General features: G+C 52.1%; 1 protein-coding gene across 4 annotated transcripts; it reads left to right on the top strand.

The window, feature by feature from the left end:
• Nucleotides 1-5,430: 5,430 nt before the first annotated feature.
• KXD1 (KxDL motif containing 1) lies at nucleotides 5,431-11,376 on the top strand. 4 transcript variants are annotated; one of them, XM_038740052.1, is made up of 5 exons: nucleotides 5,431-5,534; nucleotides 6,281-6,408; nucleotides 7,993-8,145; nucleotides 9,172-9,218; nucleotides 9,711-11,376. In XM_038740052.1, exons 2-5 carry the CDS (start codon nucleotides 6,308-6,310, stop codon nucleotides 9,944-9,946), a joined length of 537 nt encoding a protein of 178 aa, XP_038595980.1. In that variant the 5' UTR covers nucleotides 5,431-5,534; nucleotides 6,281-6,307; the 3' UTR covers nucleotides 9,947-11,376. The 4 variants fall into 4 exon arrangements, with proteins under 4 accessions (XP_038595980.1, XP_038595978.1, XP_038595977.1 ...); XM_038740049.1 differs by lacking the exon at nucleotides 5,431-5,534 and adding an exon at nucleotides 5,560-5,729; XM_038740048.1 differs by lacking the exon at nucleotides 5,431-5,534 and having other exon boundaries at nucleotides 5,561-6,408.

Raw genomic sequence — 11,376 nt, forward strand, 5'->3', positions numbered from 1 at the left:
ACCTCTCTTTCCTCCACTGAGAGAGATAGTCTACTTGTCTCCTCCTTGCTTCACATGAACATGCATGGAAAGAGCTGATTAGATTTTTTTTTTTTTAATGTCTGCCAGCCCGTGCCAGATCCTGCAGGCTTGGACTGCTTCCAAACTTTTTACTGTAAACCAGGTTGCCCCTAAGGTCAGAGTAATTGGAGCCAATTGGGGCAAATGCCCCAGGTCCTCCTCGGGTCCAGAGGGGCAGCAGACCCCCACGAGGGCACCCATTTGGCCAATGGAACTCATCAATCAATCAATCAATCAATCGTATTTATAATAATAATAATAATGTTGGTATTTGTTAAGCGCTTACTATGTGCCAAGCACTGTTCTAAGCGCTGGGGTAGATACAAGGTAATCAGGTTGTCCCACGTGGGGCTCACAGGCTTAATCCCCATTTTACAGATGAGGGAACTGAGGCCCAGAGAAGTTAAGTGACTTGCCCAAAGTCACACAGCTGACAAGTGGCGGAGCCGGGATTTGAACCCCTGACCTCGGACTCCAAAGCCCGGGCTCTTTCCTTATTGAGCGCTTACTGTGTGCAGAGCACTGTACTAAGCGCTTGGGAAGTACAAGTTGGCAACATATAGAGACAGTCCCTACCCAACAGTGGGCTCACAGTCTAGAAGCCCAGGTTCCAGGGGAGAGAGGGAAGTGGTTTAAGCCGCATGGCTACTACGCTGGCAAATAACTCCACTCCGTGAGCCCCGGACAGCCCTGCACCGGGTAACTTGTTCCAAGCACGGCACCCCACTAGGGACAGCTGGGGATCCAGTGCCGAGCATTTCCAGGAACCGTCCAACCCACCGTATATAAAGTTTTGACCCCTGGGACAGAAAAGTTCCTTGAGAGGTCACCTAATCAGTTCCAGGCTCCAAGAAGGACCTGAGAATCTCGTCATCACCTTGTGGGTCTTGCTTCTGTTGTACTCTCTCGAGCGCTTTTTTTTTTGAATGGTTATTTGTCAAGCGCTTACTGTGTGTCAAACACTGTTCTAAGCACTGGGGTAGGGACAAGTTAATTAGGTAGGGCACAGTCCCCATCCCCCATGGAGCTCACAGTGCTAACACTCAGTAGGGCACTCAATAAATACTATTGATTCATATTTATTGAGAATCTACTAGGTGCAGGGCATTTAAAAGCCCTCAAATGAAATTCCACAGACTCTCCAGGGAACCCATTCCAATTGCAAACAATCCTCCTGTTAGAAAACTTTTCCTCACATTTTTTATGGTATGTCTTAAGCGCTTACTATGTGCTGGGTACCGTGCTAAGTGCTGGGATAGATACAAGCTAATAAGGTTGGGCACGGTCCATGTCCCACATGGGACTCTCAGTCTTAATCTCCATTTTACAGAGGAGGAAACAGAGGCCCAGAGAAGTTAAGTGACTTGCTCAAGGTCACACATCAGATGAGCGGCAGAGCTGAGACCAGAACCCAGGTCCTCTGTCTCCAAGGCCTGCCCTCTTTCCACTAGGCCATGCTGCTTCTCACACCTAACCAAACTCCCTTATGCTATAATTGTAATCATAATAATAGTAATAACTGTGGTATTTGTTAAGCACTTACTATGTGCCAGGCACCGTACTAAGCACTGGGATAGATAGAAGGCAACTGGATTGGACACAGTCCCTGTCCCACATAGGGCTCACAGTCTTGATCCCCATTTTACGGATGAGGGAACTGAGCCACAGAGAAGTGAAATAACTTGCCCGAGGTCACACAGCAGACAAGTGGCGGAGCCAGGATTAGAACCCAGATCCTCCTGACTCCCAGTAGAGATCCCTGGCCTGGGGAATGCCCAAGAAAGCAGGCGCAGCAGAGTACCCATCACTTTCTCTACTGGGCCAGTGAGCAGATAGTTTGGGTGGAGGGTTGGGGGTGGTATGGAAGCTATGGGACAGGGGACCCACTTACTGGGGGCCCTTCTTTGTGCTTTTGTTTAACAACCCTGAGTGCCTGTGAAAAAAGAGGAGGAGATAATCTCCTCCTCCAAACTCCCAGTTCTTCCATCCCTCTACCCCTGGCCCCTCTGCCTCTCATGGTGGGACCAGCCTGGAGGTGGCTCTTCTATTTGTTGATTTTGCTGGCAGAGAAGTGGAACTCTGGACAGGCCCCTTGCTGCACATTCTGCATGTGAGGAAAAAAACTTTCCCTTGTCTCCCCTCCAAGACACTGGGCACAACCTGCATTCTGTTTAGTTTCCCAGCTCCACAGTCCTGCTCCCCAAGAACCTAGTAAATATTTCCTAGCCTGTGTCATTGCCCCAGAGGCCGCTTTTAACATCTCATCTGTTCCAACTCCATCCCTCAGGAAATTTATACGTCTCTGGTGGAGAAGAGGCGGCTCATGTTATCCGCTGCAGTCTCTCAATTGACCAATGATGATGCTTCCTTCAGCAAACCCACTGTGCTTCTTTCTCGAGAAAAATCTCCCTCCCTCCCCTGTCTGGCTGCTTTCCATGCTCCGTGAGAGTCCAAAAACCACTTAAAGATAAATAAGACTGTCCTGCCTGGAGCATGCTTCTCCAGCATCAAAGACCAGCCTGGAGCACCCAGCTACAAACGCAGCTCTTGTTTGACCACCCTTCCTCCAAAAACCCCCAATCATACTGTGCCCCATTTCTTCTCCCCCACCCCTAACCCCATCTCCCACCAGTCACCAGACACACAGAAAAGTTCTGAAGAACAAAGCTCCTGGAAGGGGCCATGGGCTGTTTGAGGTTCAGGATGCCCAGTCGGTGGCTCCATTTTTCCAAACTTCCTCTATGAGGCCAACAGGATCGTTCCCCAGAGCAGCAATGTCCCTTAAAACAATAACACTTGGCATTTCCCACTATGGGTGGTTTCCCATATCCGCGTCCCAGTGCCGAGGGCACAAGAGAAGAGGTACACTGAGGCTTGGGAAGGGGGCTCACTTAAGGTGAGGAGAGTAGTGGGCTTTGGATCAATCGATGGTATTTGTTGAGCACTTACTATGTGCATGGCACCGTACCAAATGCTTGGAAGCAGCGTGGCTCAGTGGAAAAAGCCCGGGCTTTGGAGTCAGAGGTTGTGGATTCAAAGCCCGGCTCCTCCACTTGTCAGCTGGGTGACTTTGGGCTAATAAGGCCAAGGTCGCGGGTTCGTCCCCCTGTACAGGCGACCTCCCTTCAAAGCCCTACTGAGAGCTCACCTCCTCCAGGAGGCCTTCCCAGACTGAGCCCCCTCCTTCCTCTCCTCCCCATCCCCCCCGCCTTACCTCCTTCCCCTCCCCACAGCACCTATATATATGTACATATGTTTGTACATATTTATTACTCTATTTTTCTTGTACATATTTATTCTATTTATTTTGTTAATATGTTTTGTTTTGTTGTCTGTCTCCTCCTTCTAGACTGTGAACCCGCCGTTGGGTAGGGACCGTCTCTATATGTTGCCAACTTATACTTCCCAAGTGCTTAGTACAGTGCTCTGCACACAGTAAGCGTTCAATAAATACAACTGAATGAATGAAAGTCATAATTTCTCTGGGCCTCAGTTCCCTCACCTGTAAAATGGGGATTAGGACTTTGAGCCCCCCGTGGGACAACCTGATCACCTTGTAACCTCCCCAACGCTTAGAACAGTGCTTTGCACGTAGTAAGCACATAATAAATGCCATCATTATTTATTATTTTATTATGACACAACAGAATTAGCGGACACATTTCTAGACTGTGAGCCCGTTGTTGGGTAGGGATTGTCTCTGTTGCTGAATTGTACTTTCCAAGCACTTAGTACAGTGCTCTGCACACAGTAAGCGCTCAATACGACTGAATGAATGAATTTCCTGCCCAAAACGAGCTTACAGTCTAGAGGGATCTGGAAGAACTCAGAAGTCCAGTCACCTGCTGCCCTTAGTTTTGGTGCTCTCTGGCAAGGTGGGTTGGGAGGGGGTTCGCGGGTGTGCCAAGGGTGTGCCGAGGTCTCAGAAACTCTCCAAATGCCTCTCTCTCACCAAGTGTCTCCTCTCCCTACCTTTCAGAATAGCCTCAGGATCTTCCCTTCCAGGAATCCCCTTCTTCTTTCTTCTTATTCCCTCTATTCTGTAAGCTCCTCCTCAAGACCGTCAGCTCCCTGCGGGCAGGGAACGTTTCTACCACGTTAGTGAAGCAGCGTGACTCAGTGGAAAGAGGCTTGGGAGTCGGAGGGCATGGGTTCTAATTCCGACTCCGCCACTTGTCCGCTGTGTGACCTGGGGAAGTCACTTCACTTCTCTGTGCCTCCGTTACCTCCTCTGGAAAATGTGGATTAAGACTGTGAGCCCCACGTGGGACAACCTGATTACTTTGTATCCCCCAAGCGCTTAGAACAGTGCTTTGCACATAGTAAGCGCTTAACAAATACCATCATTATTATTCTCTGTGCCTCAGTTACCTCGTCTGGAAAATGCAGATTAAGACTGAGCCCCCGGTGGGACAACCTGCTCACCTTGTATCTACCCCAGCGCTTAGACCAGTGCTTGGCACGTAGTAAGCGCTTAACAAATACCATCATTATCATTACCAACTCTCATGGAGTCTCCCAAGCGCTGAGTACAGTGCTCTGCCCATAGCAAGCACTCAATAAACACCACTGATTCCTCCCTTCCTCCTCCATCATCACCATCAATCGTATTTATTGAGCGCTTACTGTGTGCAGAGCACTGTACTAAGCGCTTGGGAAGTCCAAGTTGGCAACAGAGACAGTCCCTACCCAACAGTGGGCTCACAGTCTAAAAGGGGGAGACAGAGAACAAAACCAAACATACCAACAAAATAAAATAAATAGAATAGATACGTACAAGTAAAATAGAGTAATAAACATGTACAAACATATATACAGGTGCTGTGGGGAAGGGAAGGAGGTAAGATGGGGGGATGGAGAGGGGGACGAGGGGGAGAGGAAGGAAGGGTCTTCCTCCCTCCACACCTCCAAAGGGCCCTGCAGCGTGGCTCAGTGGCAAGAGCCCGGGCTTTGGAGTCACAGAGGTCGTGGGTTCAAATCCCGGCTCCGCCACTTGTCAGCTGGGTGACTTTGGGCAAGGCACTTCACTGGGCCTCAGTTCCCTCATCTGTCAAATGGGGATGAAGACTGTGAGCCCCCCCCCCCCCCGGGGGCCAACCTGATCACCTTGTGACCTCCCCAGCGCTTAGAAGAGTGCTTTGCACAGAGTAAGCGCTTCATAAACGCCACTATTATTATTGGTTCCTCTCTGCTCCCGCCTCGCTCCTCCCTCAGGCCGCCCCCTCCGCGCGCTCTGCGTCATGACGTCACCCCGGCACGCTCAGCGCGCAGGGCAACCCGGAAGTGGGAGCCCCCAGCTGTGGCCGCCCACGTGACCTGAGGAGGGGCGGGGCTAGCCAGTCGTGCCCCTCCGGTCGCAGCTGCCGTCTCGCCCCCCATCACCAGCCCCCTTGCCCCGACCCCTTGCCCCTCCATCCGCCCCGGCCCCGGGGGGGGGAGGGGGGGAAGAGTCCAGTTTAGTCCCTGACCGAAAGGTAATTGAGACGACCCCCCCCCCCCCCCTCGCTCCCTCCCGGCTCCGGGGAAAGTTGCGTGGAGGAAGGAGGTGGTGTCCAGAACCCACCGGCACGGCCTCCTGCTGCCCTTCCCCGGACCGGGTGGAAATACCTTCGTGATCCCCTGGCAGTGGAGAGGAGGGAAGTATGCCCGAGCTGCTGCTCCCGGAAAAAGTGCGAACCCGCGGTTCTGCACGGGAAATGCGCCCAGGCCTTTCCTCCCCGTTGGCCCCCTTTGGGTGCCGTTGCACACTGTGCTCTCCCCCAGTCGGGGGGGTCAGCCTATTCCCTTCCCCAAAGGCCGGGGAAAAGGGAAGGCCTGCCCCTAAACCCCCTTGTCGTTCTGCTGGTGGCATCCTTTTATCTAGCATAAGGAGAACAGTAGGTGCTCAAGTTCCCTTCGGACCATGCAGAAGTGAAACACAGAATGGGGCAGCACTAACTGCGTTGGTTCCATTCAGGGAATTCTGAGCGAGTTGGCGATGGCAACGGTCCTGCCCGGGAGACTGGAAACCACTGTGGGACCGTCTGCTCCCGTCAAGAGTCCGCAGCACATCAGGCGTTCTGGGATTGTTTGGGGGCTCAGTTGGCTAAAGCGAACGTTTAACTCCGTCGGGCTCAGGGCCTGTGGAGAAGCAGTGTGGTCGAGCAGGACCCAAGAAGCTCTGAACTTCCCCATTTGCAATCCTAGTAATCTGTACTTTAGGGCTGTGCTATTATTGCAGGCTGCGGAGGAGGAGGAGGCGGAGGAGATGGACCCCCCCACTTCGGCTTCCGGGGTGTTCTGTAGTCGGGTGTTGAGCATGGTGAACTCGGAGGATGTGAATGCCATTATTCTGGCACAGAAGAACATGTAAGTAACACTGTGGTCTCTCGTAACCTTGCAGATACTTTAACTTCTCCAAGGACGCATCGTAGCGCAACGAAGGCCAGTCTAAAATCCCACCAGTCCAAGGCAGAGCATAGTTTGTAGTCCAGTGAAAGCTAGTCTGTTCGCATGAAATAAAATCCCACCAGTCCTGGGCAGAGGATATATTGTAGCATAGTGTGGGATAAGAGCCCACCAGGCCTAAGCAGGAAAAAGCTGTTGGATTTTAGGGCTTGGCCCGGCAAGGGTATTTTCACCCTTCCAGGACCTAGATGACTAGAAGAAGGGGCCATGGGGACTGTCACCTTGCAGTCACTAGTTGAATACCAGCCTCGCTTGGAAGCTGGCAGTTGTGAAACAAACAAGTAGGATGTAGATTTCAGACCGGCACTTTGGGAGACAAGCCGGCCCCTCACACACACCTGCACTTGCCAGGAGGTCAGATCAGCCACAAACTCTCTTCCTTCCCGAGAGGGTCTTCTTGAGGATGGTGGAAGCCTGGAGTTTGGAATCAGCCCGGGAGCAACGGAGGGGGCCGTTTCTTGTTATTTGGGTGGAACTAAAATAGCATTGCAGAATTAGCCCGTACAACCAGTACCCTCAGCTCCATCATAACACGTCTCGGCTAGAACGTTGTTAGGGAATTAGGGAGCATTCAGTCGACCAATTGGTGATATTTATTGAGTGCTTACTGTGTGCAGAGCATTAGGCTAAGCGCTTGGAAGAGTCGAGTACAGCAGAATAGGTATGGACGATCCCTGCCCATAAGGACCTATCAGACGTTTGGATACAGTGTGCCCCGGAGTCCGTAGCAGATGTGCATGTGTGCGCCTGTGCGCACGCACGCACATGGCATCGGACACCAGGAGTACGCCGATGTGAATTTTCCTTAACCTGGAGGTTGGCAAGAAAATGAGCCCTCGTTAGAGGAAAACTGGTTGTCTTTATAGTCAGTTCTACCTCACCACAGGTTTTGACTACATGTTTTAGATAGAAAGTGATGGCAAAACTAGGGAACGTTCTGACACAGCACAATGTGGGGTCAGAGGAAATGGTTGTGCTCACGTGCCCTGCATTGAACCCAACCCGGGGTGAGTCCCACAACGCGTGTTTTCCATAACACGGGGTTCTTCGAGCATGGAACCCTTGGGTTATAAGAGCCCTGGGTGTGCGTGGTGTGGAAAACACTATAAACACGTTAACCCAGTGAGCCGTTCGGCCAGTCTCACGGTGCCCTTCCCGTCAACCCAGCGCGGGCAGCCGTTCGAGCCGTACTCTGGAGTGGTCTTTCACTGGGGCAAGATCATCTGTTTTGGAAAGGACTTGGGAAAAAAATGGGGCAGTAGTCAGGGCAGGCCCAGCCCTGCCCTTCACCTTCCTCTGTGGGTCTGAGGAATGTGCGCTAGAGTGTGCGCCTGACTGCTTGCTGAACCACAGAGATGCACAGGGAAGGGGTCAACCCTTTGGAGCGAAGCAGCCACCTGGATTCGGGGGTGGATGTGGATCTAGCTCTCGGAGCACCCGAGAGCGCTGATACATTCCTCCTCCTCCTCCCCGGCCACCCCACAGGCTAGACCGGTTTGAGAAAACCAATGAAATGCTGCTCAACTTCAACAACCTCTCCAGCGTGCGCATGCAGCAAATGAACGAGCGCTTCCTCCATCACACCAGGACCCTGGTGGAGATGAAGAAAGACCTGGACAGCATCTTCCGCAGAATCAGGTCAGTCCGCGAGTCTCCCCTGAGCACCCAAGGGGTGCATAAACCTGTTTGGGGCCTTGGGAATCCATGTTAAAGAGTAGACGTGTTGTCTGCTCCCGAGGGAGACGAGACGGGCGCTCAGACATTACCGAGAGGGATGGACAGACAGACGTATTAATGCCAGAAGGAGTTGAGGAAGCCGAGAGGGCCACGGATTGTCGGCAGGTTGTGGCGGGGGAGAGGGTGATCGGGAAGAACTTCCTGGAGGCCACAGGCCTCGTCTTCCTTTCCAAGCACCGTCTCACAGTCCAGGGTGCGTGCCGGGGATTCAGATGAGGCCCAGTCAAATGATGAGGTTGGGGCGGGGGTGGCAGAGCCAAGCCTTGGGATGCAGGGAAAGAGTGTGAGTTGCCGAGTAGCAGCCCACTTAGGCAGTCAAGTTGTCATGCAGGCAAACCCTCTATCGAGCAGGCAATCAATGGGTATTGATTAAGCGCTGATTGTGGGCAGAGCACTGTACTAGGTGCTTCACCATTTGTGTGCTGTGTGACCTTGAGCAAGTCACTTCACTTCTCTGGGCCTCAGTTACCTCATCTGTAAAATGGGGATTCAGATTGTGAGCCCCATGTGGGACAGAGACTGTGTCCAACCTGATTATCTTGTATCTACCCCAGTGCTTAGAACGGCGCCTGGCATATAATAAGCGCTTAACAAATACCATTAAATCCTGGGAGAGTCCAGGATTGCGGGTAGGCACAGTCCCTGCTCTTGATTATTCGGGCAGGGAACGTTCCTACCAACTCTATTGCATTGTACCCTCCCAAGCACTGTGCACACAGTTGGTGCTCAATCAGAACTTCTGATTGATTGAGTTGAGGAGCCCCCTGAGGCTAGAGAAGTCTTTGAGACTGGGAGAGAGGAAAGGGGTTGAGTGTCAGGAAAGCCTTCGAGCTCTCCGAGAATGCCACCGAATTTTCTCTTGACCCGGGAAAATCCATATATTTTGTTCAAAATTCAGACCCCGTGTTCCTCCCCCTTCCCACACAGGACTCTGAAAGGGAAGCTGGCAAAGCAATACCCAGATGCTTTCAGCCGTGAGTATCTTGCCACCAGATCTCTGAGTGTGTCCCTAGTTTGTGACCTCACTCAAATGTGAGTAACTGGTGCATGTCAGCCATCCCCCGTGGGTCACTTTGAATTCCAGAGACTTCTAAAATGGCAGCTAAGGAGGAGTTCATGGCCCACAGGGGAAGACGCTGACAGTAGAAGGCACTCAGGAGAGACCTGTAGAGTTAAGACAGGTGACGGGGTTGTGGAGCAACAGCCAGGCTAGGGGGAGGCCTGGACTGTTAGCCGCTCACCACAAATGGAAACCCCATCAGTCTGCCTCTGCGGTGTGGCGCCTCTGCGTCCCGCGTCCCTTGGGGTCTCCCACTCCCACCGTATTGGAGTGTTCCTCTTGAGTAGGATCTAGGTTTTCCTCCTCTGCCCCCCCCCCCCCCCCCAAGAGAGAACCCCCCTCCGATTTTCCTGGGTGGGGCTGGGCCAACGGCAGCAGTGGGAGCCACAGCGCTTTCCTCCCCCAGATATCCATGAGTCGCCCATCCTGGAAGACGATGACGACTTTGACCCTATTCCCCAAAGCACAACCACCACCATCGCCACCTCTGAACAGAGCACAGAATCGTGTGACACGAGCCCCGATATCATCTCCCCAGCCATGAGTCAGGATTTTGAAGATTTGTCACAAGGGCGGCTTGACTCACCGGCTGTGAACGGACAGAGCCTGACGGATGAGGAAGGGGCAGATGAAGAGGACTGACCTCCTCCCCGAGCCCCGAGGACACCAGCAGAAGTGACCGAGCAAATCTGGAGCGGATAAATGGGTGTCCTCCTCTCCCACCCCTTTCCTTCCCTGTCTCTGCGTTTGCGACGCGACAGGACAGAGGAGTGGTTCCCCTGTGTTGCCGAGCCAGGGGTTTGCATGCATGCAGGCAATAGCCAACTCAGAAAAACCTCTCGTATTCTGGTCTGTCCTGGGGCCCCAGACCCCACGGTTCAGCCGGGGTGTGGGCTACAGTGTGGCCGGGAGGCCCAGTGAGAAGGGAGGGGGCATATTGCGGAGTTTCTGAAAGTTTCTTTGCTGATCATTTGTGTGTGATTCCGTCCATCCCTCCCTCCCTCGAACTTTCTCAACTTTTTCCAGAATCCTTGAGGCTCTCTCTATATTTTCCACACGTGTTAAACCAAACCTGGAACTTCCTGGTATCCAAACTCATTCAGATCTCTCCTCCCGGCAGCAGGGGCTTTTGGAGGGTCAGAGAGTGGGCTTAAGAATGAGTATTTACTTCCTTTGAAATGGCGACCAAAGCAACCACCTGCTGGGTAGGGTGCCCTGGGGCACAGTATTGGCACTGTGCCGTTTGTCGCTTTGGCCTTGGATGGATCCTGCACGTTGAAAACCAACCTGAGTGTGCACTTTACGTCCTGTACCTCCAGCAAGAACATGACTGTCAGATGGGAGAGAGAGAGAGGAAGCACGTTGCACAATGGAATCATCACAATAATGGTAGTGTCTCTGAAGTGCTGGAGCTGTGCCAAGCACTCTACTTAAGCCCTGGGGTAGATACAAGATAATATCAGATCATGGCAACAGGACTGAATACTGTCAGATGCCCCCTTTAAGGGCACCAAGGCAGAGGCCAGTTTTAAACAACGCCTGAATGCCTCTATTGCCACATTAGCCAACCTAGAACCCCAGGAGGGAGAGCTCAACTGTAATGCCACTCACATCCTCCCTGGAGCATTTCTGCTCTGGGTGGCTCTGACAGCTGCAGCAATGTAAAGCTTTTAACTTGCGCACTCTAATCCTCTTTCCCATCACACATCGTATATATATTATATATATATAAATATGAAATATCAAGTATTTTCTTCTGCTAGTATCCTTAGGGCTTTGCCGAAACAAGTGAAATGTCAAAGACGGAAGCTGGAAGGAAGCGTCTGCGTTTTGTCTGCTTCTAACCTGACGTTGCCAATGTTTGTTGAGCAGCACCTGGCAGAGAGCAGAGTTTGGACTCCCAGCTTGGGCTGCTGTGAAGTGAGAGGGTCGGGGTAAGGGCGTCCTCCTTGGGTCCTCGGCGGAATGCATCACAACTTTGAAAATAGAATTTATTGGAATATTTTTGTACCTTACTTTACAAATAATATTGGAAAATAACCAATAAAGAGACTCCATTGCTAAAAGGTGCA

The sequence above is a fragment of the Tachyglossus aculeatus genome, chromosome X1, assembly GCF_015852505.1.
Source record: "Tachyglossus aculeatus isolate mTacAcu1 chromosome X1, mTacAcu1.pri, whole genome shotgun sequence".
In the NCBI taxonomy this organism is placed as follows: domain Eukaryota; kingdom Metazoa; phylum Chordata; class Mammalia; order Monotremata; family Tachyglossidae; genus Tachyglossus; species Tachyglossus aculeatus.

Excerpts from the sequence above, each read along its gene's own strand:
- KXD1 (XM_038740048.1), top strand. The coding sequence starts at position 6,038 with ATGGCAACGGTCCTGCCCGGGAGACTGGAAACCACTGTGGGACCGTCT. Across the intron at positions 6,409-7,992 it reads ATTCTGGCACAGAAGAACAT|GCTAGACCGGTTTGAGAAAA; the intron begins GTAAGTAACACT and ends GCCACCCCACAG. Across the intron at positions 9,219-9,710 it reads ATACCCAGATGCTTTCAGCC|ATATCCATGAGTCGCCCATC; the intron begins GTGAGTATCTTG and ends TTCCTCCCCCAG.